Below are 25775 nucleotides of genomic sequence, written 5' to 3'. Positions count from 1 at the left end.
ACCATTGGCATTGACTTCCAAAGCCCCTGCCCAACGTTAATTTTATTAACTATTCACTTGGGACCCTGACGTCTCTGGGCACCCAACCCAATATTTGCTCCCACCCAACTAGGTATGACGTCACTCCTACCAGTTTCGAATGGAGACTGTCCTGGATTATATAAATGAGGCCCAGGGTTAAAATACCCCGGGACTTATGCTGAATTCCCCAGTGGGGGTTTCTTTACCACAATGTACTGCCACCTAACTTCAGTTAAAATCGACCCTTTGAAGTCAGAACACAGTGGATTCAAGCCGCAGTCCAGAACTTGAGCACATAATCGAGGCCAGCGGTTCCCAATTTATCGGTCGTGATCCCAATTGGGATCACAGGAATAGTGAAAGGGGTTGAGAGAAATAAAGTCATGCTAATCTCCCCCGCTCCCAAATTGGCCCAGAGGTGGGAAGTAACCAATCACATGACAAACTCCCAGCAATGGACACATTGATTCACTGTGGCAGCTCTGATCAGGCATGTTATGACATAACTACGCATTACATAAATATGTCAGAGACTTCCCAGAGCGGCAGTGATGTAAGCGGGCACAGATCTAGCAACTGGTGGCAGCCCAGTCACCAAGGGCCCAGGATTTCATCTTAGGTTTTCATATCGCAAACTTTAATAATTATATACTGAATGTTATTATGCTAATTTATTGCTGTTTTGCTTTGGCTGGCATCCAGGGTTGCGTTAATTTTCAATTCTTAAAATGGAATCCTATTGGAAAATAGTTCTGGAAATGCTGATCTAGGCTGACACTTCAGTGTTGTACTGAGCAAGTGCTGCACTGTTGGAGTTGTCAACTTTCGGATGAGATGTTAAATGGAAACCCGATCTGTCTTTAAAAAGATCCCAGTGCACTAATGGGAGGGCAGCAGGGAGTTTGTGCAGGTTAACATTTATGCCTCAATCAACACCACCAGAAGTAGATTAACTGGTTATTTCTCTCTTTGCGGGACCTTGCTGTGCTCAGATTTGTGCCGTGTTGACATATTTAACAGTAACTGCACTTCAAAAGTAATTAATCAGCAACTAAATGCTTTAAATACCATTTCCTTATTTTCTTACACCCAGCCTTTAAGGCTCTGTTCTAAAGATAGCCCCAATAATATAACTTGGTAATATATCATAGCTGCAGATTGCTTGTGCAAGGACTGAATTACAGCTTCAGGAAGGGGGGAAAGGTCATGGTTTTAGGCGTTTATTATTTACTTTCCACAGGTACATGATTTTTTGAAGAACAGCTGGATGAAAAGAATGGAGAATTTAAGGATAACTGCAGAGCTGTGGAGCAAAATAGTTTACGAAACACAGATATACACCAGTCAAGCCAAAAACGCATGACTGCATTACTTACACGTGACATTATTGTGACAAAAATAGCACCTGGCTCTCCTGCCTCCCTGAATCCACTTCTCCATGAAAGCGGTGATTCTTTTGAACTAATGATTCAAGTTAAAACTGGATTTGCCAGGGTTATGTTAAGATTGATTTTATTTTTCTCCACAGGCCAGCAGATGGTGCTCAGCGCTGCATCAATTCAAAGTTGCTAACCAAAGAAGCTCAGACCTGCTGAGTTTTTCCAGGTAATTCTGTTTTTGTTTTGGATTTCCAGCATCCGCAGTAGTTTTTTGTTTTTATTTAGGCTTTATCTTTTCTCCATCTAGTTTTCTACCCTCCTCCCCCAAAGCACTGACTGACCAATGCTGAGGATTGGTTCAAGAGTACTCACTCCCACGCCCGGAGTTAGGGTTGCCAACCCTCCAGGACTGCTGCCCTGGAGAAAAAAACGTATCGGCATTTAAAAAAGTGTTTTTTAAATTTTTCTTTGAGCACTTCTGTTAATTAGTACTAAAAATATAAGAGATGTACAAAAAAGACTGTCTGACAGTCAAGAATCATCCAATTGGGTAACAAAGTGCTTCTTTGCTTTCTAATTGGTGCGGGGAGGTGAGATGCCATGAGGATCAAGGTGTTGGATAGCCAATGGCAACAGTTTGGGGGCAGGGTGGCTGAAGGCTAGAGGTCATGTGATGAAATCTCCAGGAATACATTCAACCAAAGTTGGCAACCCTACCCGGGAGCATGTCAAACAAATGTCTATTCTTTGTATGTGAGCCTAAACAGTGAATGTGAATAGATTGTCTAATCATGGGGGACATCCCAGAACTTCCTTGCCCATACTGCTCATGACTACATGATGCACCACATTTGCTAACTGAGGGTAGAGGCTGGGAGGATGTTCCCCTGGCTGCAGAATCTAGAATAAAGGCTCTGCCAGTTAAGACTGTGATGGGGAGAAATTTCTTCATTCAAAGAGTTGTGAATCTTCAGAATTCTCGACCCCAGAGGGCTGTGGATGCTCAGTCATTGATGGATTCAAGGCGGAAAGCAATAGATTTCTGTGTACCATGGGAATCAAAGGATATGGAAATAGTGCGGAAAAATGTAACTGAGGTAGAGATAAGCTACAATCGTATTGGTGGAGTAGGCCCGAGGAGCCATAGTGCCTACCAATAGGGTCAGAGTAGGGAAACATGATACAAGGGGAAAAAATATAAAAGCCCAATGCACACAGCATTTGTAACAAGATAGATGAATTGATGGCACAAATAGAAACAGGTATGATCTGCTAGCTATTACAGACACGTGGGGCTGAATTTAATGTTCCCAACGCAGGTCCCACCCACTGTTTGGAGAACCAGTGGGAAACGCACGTTACTTCTGTCAGGGAGGCCCGGCTGAATTAAGTGCCTCTCAGGCATTTAACTGGCCAGCGCAGGGCTTTTCCCAGGATTTAGAACCCTAGAGGCAGAAATCCTGCCCACTGAGAGCTACTGGCCAATCATAGGTCGGCAGCTTTCCATTGCTGGCAGCACCACTGGGAGTGGTGGTGTCTGGTGGTAATACAGTGAGGCTTTCAGCAGAGACCATTGTGGGATCCCTGGGGAGGGGCGAGTGGAATCAGTTGGGGGGTCACAGGAAGGTGATCGCCAGCGAGGGGAGGAAGGAAGGTCGGATGCAAGGGCAGGGCACTGGCTGTCAGCAGCCACCCACCCTCCCGATGCCAGGTCCCTTGATCAGGCAATAAATGCCTTTGAAAGAGGGAGCTCCAGGAGGCTGCTGTCAAACCCGACAAGGTTTGCTGGGTGGCCTTCAGAAGGTACGGCAAACCTATGCAAGTGCAGGAGAATTCCTGTGCAGCCACTAAATTCTGGCGGGCTCAAGGATAATGACCTTTAAATGGCTCAATTGCAAGCTTAATTAGCTAGTGGGCAGGTTTCCCGCATCAGCCCATTTCCACCACTGACTTGATGGGGGTCAGTTTTCCCACCAGTGGTAAATGGGATGCACAACCTTCCCCGCAATTATGCTGGCTCACATAATCATCCGCGGCTAACTAAGGAAGTTAAGGATGATATCAAATTGAAAGAAAAGACATAAAATGTTGGGAAGATTAGTGGTGGGTTGGGAAATTGGGAAAATTTTAGAAACCAGCAAAAATAGGATGGAGAAAATAGATGAGAGAAAAACTAGCATGAAATATAAAAACAAACAGTAAGAGCTCTTACAAGTATATAAAAAGGATATATACTAAATGCTATATACTAAAGTAAATATTGATCCATTAGAGTGAGAGACTGGGGAATTAATGATGCGAAATATGAAAATGGCTTTGAACAAATATTCTGAATCTGTCTTCACAGTAGAGGACACAAAGCATCCCAAGAATAGTAGAAAATCAGGGGAAAGGGAAGGATGAACTTAAAATAATTATTGCTAGAGAAAAAGTACTAGGCAAATAATGGAACTCAAGTGCCCTGGACCTGATGGCCTGCATCCTGGAGTCTTAAAAGAAGTGGCTTGAGACAGTGGATGCATTGGTTGTAATCTTCTAAAATTCCCTGGATTTTGGAAAGGTCCCAGTGGATTGCAAAACCGCAAATGTAATACCGCTATTCAGGAAAAGAGACAGACAGAAAGCAATAGGTCGGTGATCCTAAAATTTGTCATCGAGGAAATGCAAGAATCCATTATTAACAAAGTATAGTAAAAGTTCTATTATCAGGCATGTTCCAGGATTGGGAGGTGCCGGTTAATCAAAAATGTGGTGCTGCAGAACAGTGGGAGGCTAAGACTGAAGCGAGGGCAGGCCTTTGATAACAACTACCCGTGAGTTTCACAATTATTAGCGGTTGCGTGAGAGTGGGACTGATGGGGGGGGCGTGAACATAACCACTCAGCAACAAGTGTTAGCACCAGCTTCTGAGGGACGAGAGACATCTCTAATTAAAAAACAGACCCAACACAGCAATTCCAGTTACTACAGCGTGCCGATTGGTACAATGCCAAATGACAGAAATTTTTACTGTAGTAGCAGGACATTTAGAAAATCATAATAATGGTTATATGAAAGGAAAATTTATTACGAGTTCTTTGAGAATGTAACAAACAGGATGGCTAAAGCAAAACCAGTAGATGTAGTATATTTGGATTTCCAAAAGGCATTTGATAAGGTGTCACATAAAAGGTTACTACACAGATAATGGTGTTAGGGGTAACATATTTAGCATGGATAGAGGATGGGCGAACTAACAGAAAAGAGTCAGAACGAATGGGTCATTTTCAGGTTAGCAAACTGTAACTAGTGGAGTGCCACAGCAATCAGTGCTAGGGCCTCAAATATTTACAATCTATATTAATGGCACGGATGAAGGAACCAAGAATATTGTAATCAAATTTGTTGACCATACAAAGAGAGGTGGGAAAGCAAGTTGTGAGGAGAGTACAAAGAGCCTGCAAAGAGATATAGATAGGTTAGGTGAGTGGGCAAAAAATTGGCAGATGGAGTATAAGGCGGGGAAATGTGAGGTTATCAACTTTGGTAGGAAGAACAGAAAAGCAGAAGATTATTTAAATAGAGAGACTGCAGAATGCTGCTGTGGAGGGATCTAGGTGTCCTTGTACTTGAAACAAAATAGTTACCATACAGATACAGTAAGTAATTAGGAAGGCAAATAGAATTCGGCCTTTATTGCAAGCGGGATGGAATATAAAAGTAGAAGTCTTGATACAGCTGTACAGGGCATTGATGAAACCACACCTACAGTACAGCTTTGGTCGCTTACTTAAGGAGGGATATACTTGCATTGGAGGCAGTTCAGAAAATGTTCACCAAGTTGATTCCTGGGATGAAATGGTTGTCTTATGATGAGAGGTTGAGCCTATAACTTATTGCAGTTTAGAAGAACGAGAGATGATCTTATTGAAACATACAAGATTCTGCTGGACAGGGCAGACATTGAGAGGTCGTTTCCCCTCTTAGGGGAATCTAGAACCAGGGTGCAGAGTTTCAAAATAAGGAGTCGCCCATTTAAGATGGAGAAGAGGAAGAATTTCTTCCCTCAGTGGGTCATAAATCTTTGGACTTCTCTTCCCCAGAGAGCTGTGAAGGCTGGGTCACTGGATATATTCAAGGCAGAGATAGAATGATTCTTGATCTACAAAGGAGTCAAGGGTCATGGGGGACAGGCAGAAAAGGGGAGTTGGGGCCAAGATCAGATAAGCCATGATCTTATAAAATGGTGGAGCAGGTTTGAGGTGCCATATTCTTATGTCTGCTCCTATTTCTTACATTCTTTTGAGCCATTGGGAAGAGCCTCAACTAAAGGTTTTTAAGTCTTACAACAAAGAATATACTTAGTAAAGCTGAAAATTCAAAGTGCCCTTTTACTCTATTAATTTCCAATTGGGGGAGAAAGGAAAATTAAAAAACAGCTGCGTAAGTGATTCTGTAAGTTTCTGAATGATAAACATTATAAAATGCAAAGAAAACAACAAAAGAACTACAGCACTTTTCTGAAGACCAGGAGTCTTTATCACTTAAATCAGATGCAGAAATACTACCAAGTAATCAGGCAATGTTGTTACATTCCAGTATTTCCCTAAAAATCGTGACTTACTTATAATCAGATGAGGAGGGGTCGAATGGCTCCCCTCTTTTCCCACTCCTGTTTTGATCGCAACAGGTTTTTTTTTTAAAAGGATATGTTAGTGTTTAACTGTTTACGTGCTGTGACTATACAGCCAGGTTGTTTTTTTCAAAAAGAAAAGGGGAATAGTATCTATTGTACTTAACCTGGTCTAAGAAAAATAATTTAAAAAACGCTTCGACTTTCACACACACACACACTCAAAGTTCTCACATGCAAATAGATCACAAATAGGAAGATAGTCTAGTAAAGTTAAAGGGGCATACGGTTCTTGAAGGTTGGTGACTTGGTTGGCTTCAGGTTGAACTTGGTGGTCCTTCTGGGTTGGTGTTGAGGCAGTTTAGAGATGTGGACTGATGATTTATGGGTTATGAGAAAGCAGCTGTGGGGTTGAGTTCTTTATTAAAATCTATGTCTACAGCACCTGAATAGTCAAAATCAGCAGAGAGAGTTCAAAACTTGCAAGGTGGATGGAGAGAGAGGGAACCCACTCAGGGCCTTGCTCCTTTAGTGTCTCAGCTGCTTGTCCTAATCTTCAGAAAAAAACAGTTGCTTAAACACACAAAGGGTAGCCGGCCTGTCACATGACCCTCTCTCTCCAACTGCCCAGTGACCCAAACGTGGTCATGATGAGGGTATTCAGTTGTAACTTGATTAGATTATGGCTGGGAACTCCTCTCTCAGCCAGAGTCCCATTGTCCAAGTGATTATGTCTAATGGTTTGGTCTCCAGCCAGTTGAGTACCCAGGTGATTGTCTGGATGCTTTGCTAATGGGATAGGAGATGGCACCCATACTTCTTCAAGGTAACTGTTCCTGGTGCAGCTTTGCAGACAGCTCATCTCCATTTCAATGATTTTGGAATGTAGAAGGTAATGTGATGCAAATGTGCAGCCATCTTTGACTATGATCTCAAGTCTCTGGAATGTGGCTTTAGCCTTTTTAAAAATTCAATTAGGAGTTTCCAGCCAGAAAATTCAAAGCTATTTTTAATAAAGCAACATAGTTTATCATTTGCATGTGCCCCCATATGATGTTTTCCAGATAAATCATAGTCAGAGTTATACAGCACAGAAACAGGCCCTTCGGCCCATCGTGTTTGTGCTGGCCATCAAGCACCTATCTATTCTAATCCCGTTTTCCAGCACTTGGCCCGTAGCTCTGTATGATATGGCGTTTCAAGTGCTCATCTAAATACTTCTTGAATGTTGTGAGGGTTCCTGCCTCTATCACCTCGTCAGGCAGTGTGTTCCAGGTTCCAACCACCCTCTGGGTGAAAAACAATTTCCTTAAATCCCCTCTAAACCACCTGCCCCTTACCTTAAATCTATGCCCCCTGGTTATTGACACCTCCGCTAAGGGGAAAAGTTTCTTCCTATCTACCCTATCTGTGCCCCTCATAATTTTGTATACCTCTATCAGGTCCCCCCTCAGTCTTCTCTGCTCTAAGGAAAACAACCCAAGCCTATCCAGTCTCACTTCATAGCTGATTTGATTTACAAATTTTACAATCTGCAAGAACTTCATTAGCATTAAAAATTGACTTTCAAGGGGATGTCAATGGTGGCTACTTGCTCACAAATTTGCAGTGTTCTGATAGGTGATGGGTTATTGAAGTCGCATTGTCCTGAACAATTTCACTTATTAAATCGCTGATTGGCAGAGTGGAATCTTATAAATATTGGACCACTCAAGTTCAGAGAAATGAAGATTCCAAAGTAAATATCAAAACTCCAATGATATACTGAGCTACATTTTCCACAAAAATAACAACCCTGCAGAAATACAATCATTGAGTAAAAACCGAGCAGCTTCAAACACTCGACACTGAAGGTAAAGGCTGTTTATCCAGTTGCTTGAGCAGCAGCTGGAGAGCTGAAAATAATTATGGCATCTATAGTTAGCCAAGCCTAACCAAGCTCTTAGGAGACTGACTGACTTCACACCCACAGGTGTGGGCTCTTGATCTGAAGCAAACAGCATACTTGTGTTGTCCCAGTGCAGTGGAGCGTTTGAGAGGAGAACATTTGCAATGAGATATTATGAACGACTTTGGAAATGGCCAGAATGCACAACAGAGCGCTACACAGCTTTTTGAAATGCATCATCAGATGGACTTGTATACGATAGTAAAATAAAAATAGGACCTTCTTCCTCCCAACCGAATGCCGCATGCAAGAGGAGTCTTTTTTATTTTAGATATTGGACTGTGCTCTGGTCGTGTCAGTTTGCAAAAGTCTTTCTGGAGTGGGGGAGAGGAAGGATTCAATCCAACACCAGCAGCTTTGGTAGTATCAAGAAAATAGTTTTGCCTGGCAGATATTACAAGCATCCAGTGAAACCATTACTGAGAGGCAAGGAAGTAAAAATGTAAAAAAGCAGTGAATATGCCACCCAGTAGAAAATTCAGCCCCACCATAGACAAAGCATTCCAAGTTGTTGACTATTGTATATCGCTACTGATGGAGATTCAATTCCCTGACTTGGGACATCAGTGAAGATGGTCATTAACCTGGGATAATTAAGTGATTATGTTGTTCCAGACTGAAGGCAGCAATAGTCTCTCTGACAGCTGTTGGAAAGATATAGTAGCTCATTATTTCAAGGTTTAACTATAGTCACTCAGGAAATGTTAAAGTAGGTTTGGCAAAATGCCAAAAATCAGATATGCCTAATTCCCTGTTCCCACAATTATAAGCTAAATGTGTAAATTAAAACAACTCCCCCCACCAACCCCTCCTAGGAAAATGAAAATTACAAAAAGCACATTTTGCACATCAGATTCAGTCAGGGTACACTGTGTACAGAGCACCTACAGGGTTGCAGAGATATCATACACCAAAGCTTCCAACCAGCTCGTAAGCAACCTTGTACATGCTTGGGCAGCACTGAGATAGTAAAAATATTTGGTTGTGGATCAAAGTATTAGTTTGCTGAGTGGATAGCACACTCACCCAAGTCAAAAGACTTCAAAGTTCAAGCCTCCTCCAGGACTTGAGCACATAATCTAGGTTTACGCCACAGTGCAGGATTGAGGGAATGCTGCACTGTTGGAGGTGCTATCTTTTGGTTAAAACACTAACCAAGGTCCCAGCTACTTGCTCAGGTAGAGAAGACATTCACAGCAATACTTGATAGGGAGTACTCCAAGGCCAACATTTCTGTCTCAACCAACACCAACAAGAGACACACTGGTCATGCATTTCATTGTTGCTTATGCGATCTTGTGGGCAAACTGCCATTTTACCTACAAAACAATAGTGACAGCATTTTAGAAGAAATTCACGGGTTGTTAAGTGCTTTGGGACATGACAAGGCGCTGTATAAATGCAAGTTCTTTCTTTCACAGCCCCTGCTACTCCATCTGTTTCATTTAACATTCTGCTCAAAAAGCCAACAGTTTGATTGAACACTGATGGGATCAAATCTAAATTTTTCCTGTTTGGAAAAATAAATCACCCAAGCTATTTTGAATTGAATTTGATCACAGTCGGTTCAAAACACAATCAAGGTGATTAACACATTTCGGGATATTTTACTGTATATTAGGTCCTTCCCTGTTACAATTTACCTTTAGTGCCTGGTTGAAGTTATCCACCATACCAAGCCACTGTTGAGTCTGTTTGGCAAACTGGGCAGCCTGGATCTGCAGAGTTTTTACTTCATTGTCCAGTTTCCGCTGATTCACGTAGGCCTGTGCCACTCTGAAAGGGAGACAGCAACATATCAATCAGCACTCTTGCAGAAGTGACAACTGGCTGGTTGCTTATGCAGCCACATAAATGGAAAAATATGATCTTGTGAACAATTTTATCACAATTGCAATTAAGTATTTATCTCAATGAACATTCTGAATCTATTATTTTGCTTAAAGTACAGCGCATTTGCACTTTAAATTACGTGGTCACGCAATTGTTGCATTCTTCAACAGTACTTCCCTGGCCTGTGCCATCTACCATCAAGATAAAAAGGGGCAGCAATGTTGTCGGAGCACCAACCTCCTCATGTTCTCCTTTTAAGTCATACAGCAGCCTGGCTTGAACATGTATCACTCATCTTCCATCATCACTAGGCCAATATCCTGAAATTCCTTCCCTAACACCATCATGGGGTACCATCACAAAAGGACTGCAGTGAATCAAGGAGAAGTCACTGCTGCATTCTCAGGGCAACCTTTCCAGTACCACCAACATTCCAGAACAAATAGTTTAAAAAAAAATATCTGCTCCAAATAGGACCCCACGCCAAACCAAATTAAATTCTCACCCAAACAGTTCACAATTCCCATTCCCCTTTAGTTATAACCAAGTGTATCCAATAAGGATATTACATAAGGCTTCAATAGTTCTTTCGAGTTCTGGCACTGGGGTTAAACAAATATTGATGGCAATATATAATAAAAGTCCTGACTGTAAATCAGGTCCCTTGATTTTAATGTCTGAGATGGGCAAACTCACACCCCCTTTACAGAGTCACTGGGCTGGATTTAGTGGACCCCACCGGAGCAGGCATGACGATGGGAGGGGGGGAATTGGACAAGAGTACTTGCATGGAATTCCCAACGTTGGGAAAACTGTCCCCAATTAACTTGGGGGAGGGAAGGGCCTGATGTGGGAATTCCACCCGCTGGTGACAGGAAGCCAATTATTCCTGAGCCCACTGTAATTTAGCGATTTAACAGAGCTCACACAACTCTCCCGTGCCTCCCGAAGGCTGCCCAGCAAACCCTTTTGGGTTCAACCGGAGCCTCGTTGGGGACGGAGACAGGGGGGATGGGGGTCCCTCACTGACAGGCACTTTCTGCCCGATCAAGGAACCCAGCATCAGAAAGAGGGGCGCCGAGAGCCAAACCCCCTGCCCTTGCTTTCTACCCCACTGCTCCTCCCCTCCAGTGACTCACTCCCCAGCAGCCCCATCCCACCCTCACTCATTTGTGTCCCGGGATCCAGCGTCGATCCTGGGGCTGGGTCTCAGTGCATTATCAGCGGCAGCCACCACTCCTGGTGGTGTTGCTGAAAATGGAGAACTGCCGGCCTCCAACTGGCTGTCAGGTTTTGGGGGCAGGCTTTCCGCCCCCACTGGGGGCTGGTTTGCATTGGAGAACCGATGCTAGCCAGTTAAATCCCCAGTGGGCACTTAATTGTGTCGGGCCTGCCCCTCAGAAGTGACACAGGGTTCCTGCTGGTTGTCCAAATGGGGAGGTGGAACCACGCTGCTGGAACAAAAATCTAGCCCACCGTCACAACGTGAGAAGCAAAGACCTTGTCCAAGTGATAATATGTGCCTGCTCCTTCAGAAGCTAAAACAGCTGCTGCTGCTGGCAGAAGAGATCGCCTTGCCTGGCTACATACAGGCTAAGCATACAACCTGTCTGTACAGACTGAGCATTGTGGCTTTCACATTGTTGGGCTGCACAGGTATTGAGGAAGGTCCAATTGCCAAAGTAAAAGCTATATACCGCTGTTTATGTGCTGCTGCCAGTGCTGTAGAATCCATCCCACTGCGTAAATAACAGCGATTTCTTGCATTTATATAGCACTTTTAATGTAGCAAACATCCCAAGACCCTGAGAACAGGAGCATTATCAAATATAAGTTTGACACCAAACCAGATACGAGGTATCAGGTAGCTAAAAGCTTGGTCAAAGAGGAAGGTTTTAAGGAGTGTCTTAAGGGAGGAGAGAGGCAGAAAGGTTTTAGAGGGGAATTCCAAAGCTTAGGGCCTAGGCAGCTAAAGGTATGGCTAGTGAAGTTAGAGCAACAAAAATCAGGGATGCTCAAGAGGCCAGAATTGGAGGAGTGCAGAGAGATAATAAGATGTATTCTGCAGCATTCAGTTAAATCCCCTGTGCAGGAGACTGACGTTGCAATGGATTTGGAGAAGGTTGAAAAATCCATGAGGATTAATTGGTTAACAACAAATCAAACTCCAGAATGAAATATAACCAACAAGCCAGCACTAATGGCAATGTGCAAGAAGAAACAGCTGACAAAATGTCATTCCAAGTAACAGACTTAAAGTGCAGTACGTGCACAATTATGGCGGTCATACTTTTCAACTGTGATGTCCTGCCATAGTCGAACAGCTTACCAGAACTCACGACCAAGACTTTTGTGTGAAGAATGATTCACGCATGGGGAACTGTGTCTGGGCATGAGTTGGTCCTTTCAGGAGGAAGGCAAGAGATTAGAAAGATGGTTCTACTTCAATTTTTAAAGTTACTTTTCTCCTCTTCTTTAGGCTCCCCACCCTCAATTTTATTTTGGAAAAGGTGGCAGATAAAATTATTTTAGCTTTCTCCTTTCCAGGGCAAAGGTATTCAAATACAAAATTCTTCTGGCAAATGAAAATTTAAGAACCACATCACTTACTTTCCAGGGTTACTTTCTTAGAAACCCTGAAGCAGTGACATCTACCTTGACTCAAATCAGCAGGGGGGTGGGGGTGTACCATGGGATGTGATTAGTTCAGTGCCAGAGGCAGCCACTTCTTAATGTCAGCTTGTGAACTTGACTTGAGTGAGCTTAGGCAGCAATGGGGAAGCTGGAAGGCATGTGAACTAATGTGAGGGTGTTCTACATTTTAATTATGATTGTCAGAGGCGCTCAGGCATCCAGCAGGTTTGATAGTTTATACATAATCAAAAAGGTTTGGTTAACTTGCTTCATAAATCTCCAAATAATCAACCACATGGCCAGTTCACAAAATATGCCAATAAGTTTGTTAAATGATAAACAGCTCGTAATCCAGTGAAGTACCAATCTGCAACATCAAAAAAGGCTCCAAAACCCAGGATAGATGGCATGCTCCAAGGGTCCAGGGAGGGGATTTGTGAGGCACTGACAATCATTATGAGGGAGTCACTAGACACTGGGAGACACCAGTAGATTTGAAACAGGCCAATATGGTGTCCATATTCAAAAGATGATGACAAAAAAGGCACGGGCAACTACAGACTAATTCATCTTATTTTAATTCCAAGTAAAATAGTAGAATGAGTCAAGAGAACTCTTGTATTCAAAAAAGGTGAGGATCTTGCCGTACCAATCCCTTTGGCTTCTTCGAGGAAGGACAACCCAAGTGGACAGTGGAAAGCCCTGTATTGTTGTGTGTTGCGATTTTCAAAAAGCATTAGACAAAGTTCCACACAAACGGCTTATACAGGTCGAGTATCCTTTATCTAATCTGAAAATCGGACACATCCAAAAACTGCACTGTTTTTGAACCTCATCAACCTTTAGTGCGAAAAATCTGTGACCAGAGCTGACATGAACCTGGCCAAATGCACCCGACCTTCAGCACAGGAAGTCTAGTTGTTTGTTTGCACTGTTTACCTTGCGAACCTTCTCCTACAAGCAGAATTGCAGATGGCCCCACATGTGGCAACTTATTACAGGTATCTTGTATTTATTATTCAGTAGCACATTTTACTTTTTTAGCCATTTTATTTACTTTTGACTGTAGCTAGCCTAGGCTTTGGCCACTGTAATGTAAGTAGGCTTAGGCCTAACTGCAGCATCTGAAAACCCAAAATTTTGAAATACAAAACGCAATCGACCTCAAGGGTTTTGGGTAAAGGATACTCGGCCTGTAGCTAAGTTCAAAGCTGTGGGAAACTGGCTGAAGATATAAAACATCAGGTATTTGTTGAAGGAGTTATTGTCATGGTTGGATAGGTACCTAGTGGAGTGCCCAGCAATTGGTGTTGGGGGCAGTGCGGTTTCTAATTCATATTAAAGGGCAGAATTTTTCATTCGGCGTGTGGGCACGCGCCCAACACACTGGAACGTTCAATGACGCACGATGACATTGGGTGTGCATCCCGACGTCATCGTGAAGTCGCGTGATATCTGGTGGAGTCAGCTGCGCACCCGACGATAATTGATAGGCCTATTAAGGCCATTAACCAGGTAATTAACCGGAATTTTACATTGCCCGTCCAACCTTACAGTTGCTGGGCAGGCGAAAAGGCCAAGCGGCCTTTACGTTTTTTAGGAAACCTCATCCATGAGCCGGATGAGGTTTCCTAAAGCTTTTACAAATTAAATAAAAGCTTTTTTTGAAAAATAAAAGCATGGCCCATCTCATGTGACACAGCTCCGTGCTTCAGGGAGAATGAAGCGCTCTTTCACACGCATGTGCGAAAGAGCCCTGGACCCGACTATCCCTCCTCTCCCTACCTGCACAGGTAGCGCTCGGTGCTACTGCTCACGATCCACGCAGGGCTGACCTTAATTGGCCCGCCCGTGTGAAATCGCGGTGCAGAGCCGATCGCAGGCGGCAGTCGGCTCCACGACCATCCCCGCCCGCTCCTGCTGAGCCCGCCCGACGAATGGAAAATCCTGGCCAATGACTTGGATTCAGAATTCGAGTGATGATACCAAATTAAAAAGCGGAAATGGATGAAGCAGCTACAAAATGAGTCAGACAAAATTTGCAAGTGGACTAATTGTAGGTTAAATTTAACGCAGACAGGTGTGAAATAGAGCACTTCGGAAGGAAAAGCAAAATACTGCAAATGCTGGAAATCTGAAACTAAAACAGAAAATGCTGGAAATACTCAGCAGGTCTGGCAGCACCTGTGGCAAGAAAAACAGTTAACGTTTCACATTTTAAAAAATTCATTCATGGGATGTGGACTTCGCTGGCTAGGCCAGCATTGACTGCCCATCCCTAAATGCCAGTGAGAAGGTGGTGGTGAGCTGCCTACTTGAACCACTGCAGTCCGTGTGGTATAGGTACACCCAGAGTGTTGTTAGGGAGGGGGTTCCAGGATTTTGACGCAGTGACACTGAAGGAACCTTTCATCAGAATGGTTGCAGACCTGTTGAGTAAACCAGCATTTTGTTTTTATTACTTGGGAAGAAAAAACAGGCTGCACTGATGAGTTTCCAGAGTGCTGCTGAAATAGTCAATTATGAAGCTGAAACAACCTACAAGCTTTAGCAGACTTGACACTAACATGTCCAATCGGTATGGAATAGCAATTTGGCAAAGTCAATAGAATGCAGAACAATATTGCCAGAGCAGTAGAAAACAAGTCAGAGAAAGAGATGGTATTCACCTCAGGCCACCCCTCTTGTAAAAGTTCAGTTCTGGTCAACAAGACATTCAGGCTCTAGATGCACTACAAAGAGCCACGAGGCTGATTTCCAGCATCAATGGTCCTGGTTAAGAGCAAAGGCTGGAAAATGACTTTAAAATAAAATGGAAAAGTAGAAGCAGGTGACAGATTTGGCTTGAAAGCACACACCCTTCATAGATATTCATAGGGCAGATTGAGATGGCATTGTGCCCATGGTCCAGCATCCAATTGATTCTCACCTCCTCAACTTGCACAAAGAAATGTACTCTTGATGAGGTATCAGAGGGCAATTGATCCCATGAAACTACAAGTAGATGTGGGCATGCTCGAAAAAGAGATGAATTTCAGTACTGACTGAAGACAGAAAGAAAGACACAAGGCACCCCAGACAGAGTTCAGGAAACAGAACATCTTTCTGAACTATTTTCTGAAACCCTCTCTGGTACCTTGCTGTATACATGTGTAGAGGACATTACACGACAATAGCAACACTCCAACTTTTCAGGTTCCATTAAAGGAAAGCAACATTTCTGTGCAGTCGTACAAAGAAAATTGTAGGAGGAAGCGGAATCAATTGTTCCATTACATCTTCAAACAAGTGTCACCATCACAATGTGAAATGATTTCTTTGTTGGTGTTACAGAGATGCCTACTTTAGAAGTCAGTCACAACACAGCCATTGTGCGAACGGTACAATATATCATTCCTTTTATGAGAGAGCCCTCAATTGCCGGGTAGCCAGTTTGTGTTCTGCAAAGGAGGTCAATCACAGACAGCACTATACTTTGGATGAAAGCATCTGTATTTTTATCTTTACAGTCAGCAGATTATTGCAGTGCCTGACATGGTTGCGCTGTTTTCAAACAGACCAAGAAAATTTTTAAAGAAGTAAAACCACAGTCATGCTTGGGCTCGCAATAATCCAGGGAAGCACAAGGCTTCACCACAGTAGAAAGGTCACTTACGTTGCTTAAGGCAAATGATTGGAGGAAGAACTTGAGGCCAAGCCCAGGGGTCCCAGGTGCTTAGCACTTGGTAAAACCCTCATCAAAAAGACAGCAAGTTCAGCTCTTCGGACTACTCTTCATCTTCCGTGCTTTGGTTGGGGAGGAGGTTGCAAGGAGAACAAGTGGAGTAAATACAACAGCAAAGGGTGATGGAAAGACAGGTGAGTGAGAGAGATTCTGTAAAGGATGGAAAACCCATCAGAAGCAGTGGTTCATGCAGCAATTGATGATACAGGAAACAGGAAGATGGAGGTCTTCATACATTAGATGTGTCAACATGTGGTGAGACAAGTGGTGTAGGAGGGGGTTTGAGATTCTTAAGATATGGGGATACAGCAAGGGGGAGCAGTTTAGATGGGATACCCAACAACTAAATTGGATTGGTAGCAATGTCCTTGCAGAGGAGGGTAAATACAGCAGCAAGGGAGGATTTAAACTTATTAGCCCCAGCTGAAGGGAGCCACCCAAAAAGAAGTTAAAGGAATTTATTAACAAAAAGATCAGCAAGAAAAGAGATCTCCAAATGACAAGTTTAAACATAAGTGGCTTGATTTTCCAGAGGTTATGCTGATAAACTGGCATAACTGGGCTAAACAGAGGAGCAAAATCGAGTGCTGAGTCATTTTGCTAATTCCCCATCACTGGACGCCACTTCTGAGCACTGACAATAAATCCAAACAAATGAAGGGAATACATCATGCAATGGATTGCCAGCCATTTGCACAGGAAGAAAACTGGGCAGGAAGAATGCATGCATGTTCCTGGCACCCAGTGTTGTTATGGGCCTGGGGAAGTGGTTAAATTTTATGGATACATTTTTACTAATGCAATAAATCAATAGCACTATTAAAAGGAGAATTAAAAAATATTGAAATAAGAAAAGTCCGTCACTGTTAGCTTTGCTATAGTGTGTGCTTCAGCAATTTCCCTCCCCAGCCCACGTGAAGTGAGTGACCCAAGGGCAGGATAAATGATCGCGGTGCCTGCTCAAATTTCTAATTACAGAGCCTAGGAAATCAGCCAGGGTCAGGTACACCAACATGGGGTGAACAGGAGTCCTTTCCCACCAAAGATTGGCTGCGAGCATTTGTAGCAATATGACAGAATTCTAGGCTGTTATGATAATAGAAAACGACAATTAAATCTCCAGAAACAGGTGTTAACCCTAATAGGATTCTACTTGACTAACATTCTTGATCTTTTTGAGGAAGTGACATCCTTTCAGAGATTGTCTATCCAAGACTTCCAGAAACCATTTAATAAGGTTCTGCGCTCCACACAAGCCTGAGGCAATGGGTAGCTGACATAAAACGTGAAGGTGGACAAGGAAGCAAGAAAAGCAGCAAGTAGTGGGGTAGCAAGGTCAGACTGTGATATCCTTCTTGGAACGCCTCTGTGAGGAGACCCCCACTGTTTCTAGAAAATGCTCCGAATTTGGAAACACAATGCGAGTTAGCTAAACCTACTAATAATATCAAATAGGGAGGGGAAGCAGTAGAGTTTCATAAAATAGCTAAGTGGTTACAGAAGCAACCAGACAATATTTATAAGTGGGTAAAATTACAGCAAATGAAATTCAGTCCAGATAAATTCAAGGTTTTACATACTGGAAGAAAAATGGCAGACATACTTAACGAATAGTGTTGAACTACATAGAAGTTACGATACTGAAACAAGCTTTTCAGCCCAATCAGTCCATATTAACAATTACCCTCCATGTGAGCAGAGACCTACCCACATTTGCCCACCCTTTTCAATATCCTTCCTATAGTGTGGAGCAAAGGAAGGGAAGAGGCTTAGAGAAATGCAGGAGCCCATGTCATGTCATTGTAGAGCTGCAATTAATACAGTAAACAGAATGCTGAGCTACACTTTCAAATCAGTCGAGTCAAAGGCTGAGGCAGCTACGCTAAAGCTAGTCACGTCGCACCTTGAATACTGCATTCAGTTCCACTCATTGAGGCACAAAAGAAATATCCAAGCCTTGGGAACAGAGAACAAGGTCTGAGGATCAGAGGACTGAGTTACAAGGAAAGGGTGTGAGCAAGAGAGAACCTCATGGAGGCTACATAAGATACCAAGTGGCAGTAAAACTAATCCTAAGCATTATTTGAATACACACACCCACATGCATTATGCCATGAGGTAGCAGCCACCTAAATAAATGGAACAGCATTCCGCAATGAGGGTAAAAGTCACCACCACGAGCACTAAGCCACATAAAACAGAAGATCACAGATTTGATCCTCTTGTCTGCATTGAGTTAGCTGATCTCAGACAGGGTGGTAATTGGAGTGCTTGGAAGGAGGCAGGGGGTAGGCACAAGAGAAAAGAACTAGCCAGGGCTCCCATTTCTGATAGCCATCGTGCTAGAAAGTGTACTTGGATGAGTGCCAGGGGAGAACAGTATTGGACACAGCACTGGCGTTGAACAGCTTGCTGACACTTACTTAAGCCTGTACATGGAAAGATCCCTTAAGGGAGACAGCATAGTGCTGCCTGCACCCAGGTCATTGCACCCCAGCATTCAGTGTCTTCAAAGTGAGAGTCAAAAATACAGTGAAAAACATATCTCCTTATTTCTGCTCAGTCCAGATTTGTGAAATTATAAACAATAAACAGTATTGTCTGTACTACTCGATGGCGCCTGGGACACTCTGACATACTCTATTCCCATGAATGTTTTAACCAAATTTACTGTAATGATCAACCCAGATGTTTGTCACGCAAGAACCAAGATTGCTAACATCGCTTCAAATTAGATAATTTAGCTCAGTTGCAACACAAAACAAAGGCCTTGTGTTGTGGTAAAAATCACTTTTTAGGTGCAATGCAACTGTGCAGAACATAATTCATTTGGCTGCCAGTTATTCTTCCTTGTTACAGTGATTAAACTGGACTCTTCTAATTCTTCGTGCCTCTGAAAATGGTTTCAGTCACACAACAGAGAATCTCTGGAGATTCTGGTCTGTACAATAATTTTGTTCAAATTGAGAAATCTAGTTGAAACCGCAAGATCCATGATGCAAGACACCAACCAAGCTGAAAGGATATAGGATTTATCAAGTACAATAAAAACATCCGTCTTTTGGATGAGATGGTAAACCGTCTGCCCTCTCAGGCGGGCACAAAAATATCCCACAACACTATCCAAAGAAGAGCAGGAGAGTTCTCCTCGATGTCCTGGCTAATATTTATTCCAAAAACAACAAACAAATTATCTGGTCTTGATCAATATCAGTACATTCCCTGGGACATTCAACAGCATTACCATCTCTGAATCCCCCACTATCAACACCCTGGGGGTTACTGTTGACCAGAAATTGAACTGGGCTAGCCATATAAATACTGTGGCTACAAGAGCAGGTCAGAGGCTAGGAATCTTGCGACAAGTAACTCACCTCCTGACTCCCCAAAGCCTGTCCATCATCTACAAGGCACAAGTCAGGAGGGTGATGGAATACTCCCCACTTGTCTGGATGAGCGCAGCTCCAACAACACTCAAGAAGCTTGACACCATCCAGAACAAAGCAGCCCGCTTGACTGGCACCCCATCTACCACCTTCAACATTCACTCCCTCCACCACCGACACAGAGTGGCAGCAGTGTGTACCATCTACAAGATGCAATGCAGCAACTCACCAACTCTCCTTCAACAGCACCTTCCAAACCCACAACCTCTACCACCTAGAGGGACAAGGACAGCAGATGCATGGGAACACCACCACCTGCAAGCTCCCTTTCAAGCCATACACCATCCTGACTTGGAAATATAATCAGCCGTTCCTTCACTGTCGCTGGGTCAAAATCCTGGAACTCCCTCCCTAACAGCACTGTGGGTGGCTGCATTGGTTCAAGGAGGCAGCTCACCACCATGTTCTCAGGGGTAATTAGGGTTGGGCAACAAATGCTGGCTTAGCCAATGACACCCAAATCCCATAAAAGAATTTTTTAAAAAATGACTGTTTCTGGGAGCTTGCAGTGCACGAGTTGGTTGCCACGTTTCCTACATTACAACAGTGACTACACTTCAAAAAGTACTTAATTGGATGTAAGGATCTGTGGGATGTCTCCAGGTCGTGAAAGACGCTGTATAAATGCAAGTTCTTTTTTCTTTACAAGCTTCAAAAAGGCATAAAATATTTACCTATTCATTGCTTTGTATTTTGAAATCATCCGGTGGCCAATTCTTTTCCCTATTTCTTTGCACTCAATGTTCGCATTGAGCACACTCAGTTCAGGTACAGCAGACTCTCCGGCTTCAATTCATGTAGAGCTCTTGCAACCAGCAGTAAAAGCAGACAATTATTTTCAACTCTCCAAGGTAAACCCAAATCTCAGAGATAAATGTTCAAAACCATTGTACCAACCACACTTTCTAATACAGTACTTACAATCACTATATCACTGAATACAGAAAACATGTCTAAACTTTTGTTACCAATGACCAAAAGGTTCACATCCATCCTCAATATGCATGCAAACATACAAAATAGGAGCAGACGCAGGCCATTTGGCCCCTCGAGCCTGCTCCACCATTCAATAAGATCATGGCTGATCTGTTTGTGTCTCGAATTCCCATCTACCCCTGATAACCTTTGATTCCTTTGCCTAACAAGAATCTATCTACTCTGCCTTAAAAATATTCAATGATCCCAACTCCGCCACCTTCTGAGACAGAGAGATCTACAGTCGCACAGCCCTCAGAAAAAATTTCTCCTCATCTCTGTCCTAAAAGAGCGACCCTTAATTTTAAAACAGTGCCCCCTAGTTTTGGACTCACCCTCGAGAGGAAACATCCTTTCCACACCCACCTTGTCAAGGCCATTCAGGACCTTATATACTTCAATCAAGTCACCCCTCACTCTTCTAAACTCCAGTGGAACAAGCCAGTCTGTCTAACCTTTCCTCATAAGACAACCTGCTCATTCCAGGTATCAATCTAGTAAACCTCCTCTGAACCGCCTCCAATGCATTTAAGGAAGGATGTAAATAAGGAGACCAAAACTGCACACAGTATTCAAGATGTCGCCTCACCAATGCCCTGTATAACTGAAGCATAACATCCTTACTTTTATGTTCAATTCCTTTTGTAATAAAGGATAACATTCCATTAGCCTTCTTAATTACTTGGGCAGGATTTTCAGCTTAGCGAGTGTGCACCCGACATGCCCGAGTGTGGAATAGCGCGCGATGATGTCGGGCAAGGGTCCCGACATCATCGTGCAATATTTCAGTCAGCGGACATGTGCGAGAGTTGGCAGCGTGCCCACTGACATTTAAGAGGGCTATTATATTAAGGCCCTTAATCAATTCATTAAAAGCAACTTTTCGCTGCCCATCCAACTTTACAGTTGGTGGGCGGGTGAATCGGCTAGGTGGCCGTTGGATTTTTTATGAAACCTTATCCACGAGCGGGGTGAGGTTTCCAGCAGTAATTTTTTTTAAATAAAATTTTTTTACACATCATTTTTAATATGTCCCTGTTCATGTGACTGAGTCACATATGGGGACACGTTTCTCTCATTTTTAAATTCTTTATTTTTGTTTCCATAATTCCCCAGCTCCGAGGCAGCTTTCTGCCTTCAGGGAGCTTTCAGTGTGCGCTTCCCAGCGCACGCGCAGACGTTAACTCGCACTCCTCCCGCTCCCCCACCCCGGTATCACTGAACTCCTCAGTGTGCTTTTCACGCTGACTGGCTGTTCATTGGCCAGCCAGCATGATATCGCGGTAGGGGTCCGATCGCAGACAGCGGATCGTTTCCCGGCTGCTCCCGGAAAAACCTGGCCTTGCTGTACCTGCCTACTCAAGTTCTTTGATGACTTGTCTTGACCCAGAACTTTAAAACCTGAACAAAGATGGGATTTAAGCATTAGATGGGACAGTACTGTGTATCAATGATTTCCCAGTTTTCTGCTGATGAGAAAGGGAAATCGAAGCTTGCGCTGTTCTAACAGTCATTAATACCTTTTGGTCCAACATCATTATCATGCGCTACTCTTTCAGCCATACCACCTTCAGCGTACTCAGCATGCCCACTAACCCACAGAAAGAGAAATCTCAAAACAAAGCATTGACTGGCCATCACAGATTATAAAGAAATAATTAGCTTACAGCAGGCTTCAGGCAATTATTCAGTCTCTGGTCTGTCCTGCTGTTTGGGAGACGACTTCAGCATCACTCTTGCAGTTTCTTAAGCCATCAGAACTACTTGATGGAATTAATATCTCAAGCCTTGCTGCAAATTATCAGGTTTACTTGCAAAGAGTTGGAGAAAAAAGGGTCATTGTATCGAATATAGCTGGCATATTTTTTCTAGGCACCATTCCATGGAACAATTCATCATAATTAGGGACTATTCTGCAAGGCACTTGAGTTCATTAGATCTTTGTAACTGACACATGCTTAGAGTCAGATATTTCATAGCAGTGTGCTGATAGTTGGAGACACAAGTGAGAAAGAAGGAAGAAAGCAAAGTGAAATTTACTTTGACCCAGCTGCTATTAGTCCATAGTGGAGCAGGGTTAACTGAAAAGAAAGTGAGTGCAGATTCCTGTGGTGGCTTGAGTAAATGGATGAGTACTAAGTCATCTAGACCAGAAGATTCAATCACCAGTCTGGGCTCAGTGAGCTGATCCCACACAGGGTAGCTTGGGGAGAGGTGGTGGCATAGTGGTATTGTTGTTAGACTAGTAATCCAGAGACCCACGGCAGATGGTGGAATTTGAGTCCAATAAAAATCTGGAATTAAAAAATCATTGCCGATTGTTGTTAAAACCTGGTTCACTAATGCCCTTCAGGAAAGGAAATCTGCCGTCCTTACCTGGCCTGGCCTACATGTGACTCCAGACCCACAGCAATGTGGTTGACTCTTAAGTGCCCTCTGAACTAGGGGTGGGTAATAAATGCTGGCCCAGCCGGTGAGGCCCACATCCCATGAAAAAATATAAGAGTACTGCATCCCAGACTTGGAAGAACCAATCAGGGTAACCTGTTTCTGACCACTATCAAGTGGCCAACCCTGGAAAGTGCATGCATGTGAATGTCACTGGAGGTCAGTGTATGAATAGAATGGACACACAGATACTCAGAGGGTAGTTTTTTTTTCCCTCAGTACAGATTTTGCCAGAGGGCATCCACTAGCCGTCTGATTGTCTGGGCAGGAGACCCAATCAATTTTGAGGGCTGCACCACACTGCTATTTGTCTGAAAAACAAATGTCCTGGGGCAGCCGGCCAACTCCGTGTCACTGCAATATCAGATGACCCGGTCAACATCCAAGTCAAAAGAAAGTAGATCCTGTGGGGGAAAATGGAACCCAGGTGTGACAGCAGCCCTGACTGGTTTTATTGAAACCCAAAGGAGCACTCCTACTCCTCCTCACCCCCGAAAAAAATGCAGCTTAAAAAACAAACTTACCTGTGGGCTCCAATTTGGCTCAACTCCAGTTGGCACAGGATTGCCCTCACACAACCCAGCACGGTTCTAAAATAGCAAACAGGGACCTATGAACATTACATTACTCTGATTTGCATATTAAGAGGAATTGTGTCCAACTTAGGCAGGAACTCTGGCTGCCCAAGGGTAGGACCCAAGGGAGGATTGCAGTGGCCACAACAAAGGGAGTAAACAGGACGCTCTGTCATTTCCCACCATTTTTAGATTGCCTCTGCCCCATTACCAAGTGGCAGGCCTCAAACATCTCGCCCTCAATGTCGAGTCTTGTGGATGAAGATTGGCCATGTAAATAAAAGGCTGGCAGTGCCCATGGAATCATATCCAAGCAAGGGTTAATGTTTTCATGAAAGAAAGGGGAGGGGAAAGCAGAACAAAAATTGAAGAAAAGAAAAAGTCTTCACAGGGTACTGTGTCTGATGGAGACAGGGTGATAGTAAGAAAAAGCACCTTTTTTTTTAGAAAAAAGAGAAAAGCCTAGATTTCAATTCTTTTCATGCAGATGTTTTGTTATTTTTCACATGGGATTTCTTTTGTTGTACTACTCTCACAATTTAAACCATAAGGTCAGCGACAATAGTGAGTAAACCCAGTTTTTCAGCAGTTTGTCCCATAGTAACTGACAGAATGAAGAAAGAACATTGAAATTTTAAAAGCACTTTGTATACATGGCTGTTATAATAAACAAAGTTATAATCCCAGTGCTTGCAGGTGGCTTGTTGGCTAAGGTAACTCAAAATGAACTCCCTCAAACATGGTTCCTTTCTACAAATGTTGACAAGTGAAACATCCACTAACAACCTTAATCTATATAGTATCTTTGAAAAGAGTAAAACATCCCTAGCATGTCACAGGAGCGTAGTCAGACAAAATTAGAAACCAAGCCACAGAGATGAGCTATTAGGATAAGTGCCCAAATGCTTGGTCAAAGAGGACAGAGATAGACAGAGATTTAGAGAGGCAATTCCAGACCTTAGGGCCTAGGCACAGCTGCCAATGTGAAGTGAAGGAAAACGGCAGAATTGGAGGGGTGCAAAGATCGGAGGGTTGTAGGGCAGGAGAAGGTAGAGATAGGGAGGGGCAAGGCCATGGAGGAATTTGAACACAAAGATTGAAATTTTGAAATCAAGGCATTGATATTAAGGACCGGGAGCCAATGTAGGTCATGAAGCACAGGGGTGATGAGTAAACGGGACTTGTTGAATGTTAGGATACGGGCAGCGGAGCTTTGGTTGAGCTCAAATTTAATGAGGATAATAGGTGGGAGCACCACTTTCATTCCTCCCAGTTTTTGCCCTCAACTGAGATCTCATTAGCTTGCCCCATCCACTCCCTCTTCTCAATCGAGGTCCTTCCTCCAACTATCACCCCCAGCCTTCCTCCATCCACTCTACTCCCTACACTGCCCTGACTCCCAAAGCTTTTACGAGTGTGATACTGCCACCAGACCTTGTGCGTCACCTGATTTTTTCCAGCTCCCTAGCACTGAGCCAGGAAACCAACAGTTTTGCTTTGAAAGCATTCAGTGTGGTAACAATACATAAATAAGCGCAATGAACGCTTTGAAAACTAATCTGGAAACCTCTAAGCTCAGTGCTGGCAAATCAGGGAACAGAACTGGGAGTGACAAAGGAGCCTTCAACACCACGATTAAGCAGGTCAGGCTGTAAAGAGGTGGCAGCAAGAGAAAAAGAATTTGAGTTCATATAGCGACTTTCATGTCCCATGAGGCAGAATATTACGCTCGACACACACGAGATGCCATCGGGTGAGCGTCTCGACATCATCACGCAGTCTCGTGATATTCCGTTTGGCAGGCGGGTGCCAGAGTCGACTGCGTGCCCACCGATAATTAATAGGCCTATTTACAATCTAATTAAATTCAAATTTACGCTGTCCATCCAACCTTACGGTTGGCAGTCAGGTGAAAAGGCCAAGCGGCCTTTACATTTTTTAGGAAACCTCATCCACAGGCGGGATGAGGTTTCTTAAAGCAAATAAACATGAAATAAAAACTGTATTTTTGAATTAAAAACATGTCCCAGCTCATGTGACATAGTCACATGAGGGGACATGTTTTATTACATTTTTATTCTCTTCATTATTTTTTTAAACAGCACTTCATCTCCTTGAGGCAGCTCCGTGCCTCAGGGAGATTGAAGCGCTCTTTAGTACACATGCACGAACTGCACGCT

The 25775-nt window shown here is 43.4% G+C and overlaps 1 protein-coding gene across 1 annotated transcript in view; it reads right to left on the bottom strand.

The window, feature by feature from the left end:
• The window catches only part of bloc1s1 (biogenesis of lysosomal organelles complex-1, subunit 1), an 83552-nt gene that overhangs the window by 4706 nt on the left and 53071 nt on the right, over positions 1-25775 (bottom strand). The window contains exon 3 of the mRNA XM_078534720.1: positions 9604-9736. Coding sequence (XP_078390846.1) covers positions 9604-9736 — 133 coding nt within the window. The remainder of the gene's footprint in view (positions 1-9603; positions 9737-25775) is intronic.

Source organism: Cetorhinus maximus, chromosome X (genome assembly GCF_964194155.1).
Source record: "Cetorhinus maximus chromosome X, sCetMax3.hap1.1, whole genome shotgun sequence".
Classification (NCBI taxonomy): Eukaryota; Metazoa; Chordata; class Chondrichthyes; order Lamniformes; family Cetorhinidae; genus Cetorhinus; species Cetorhinus maximus.
Note: the sequence above shows the minus strand (reverse complement) of the source record. Positions and strands in the feature narration are given on the sequence as shown.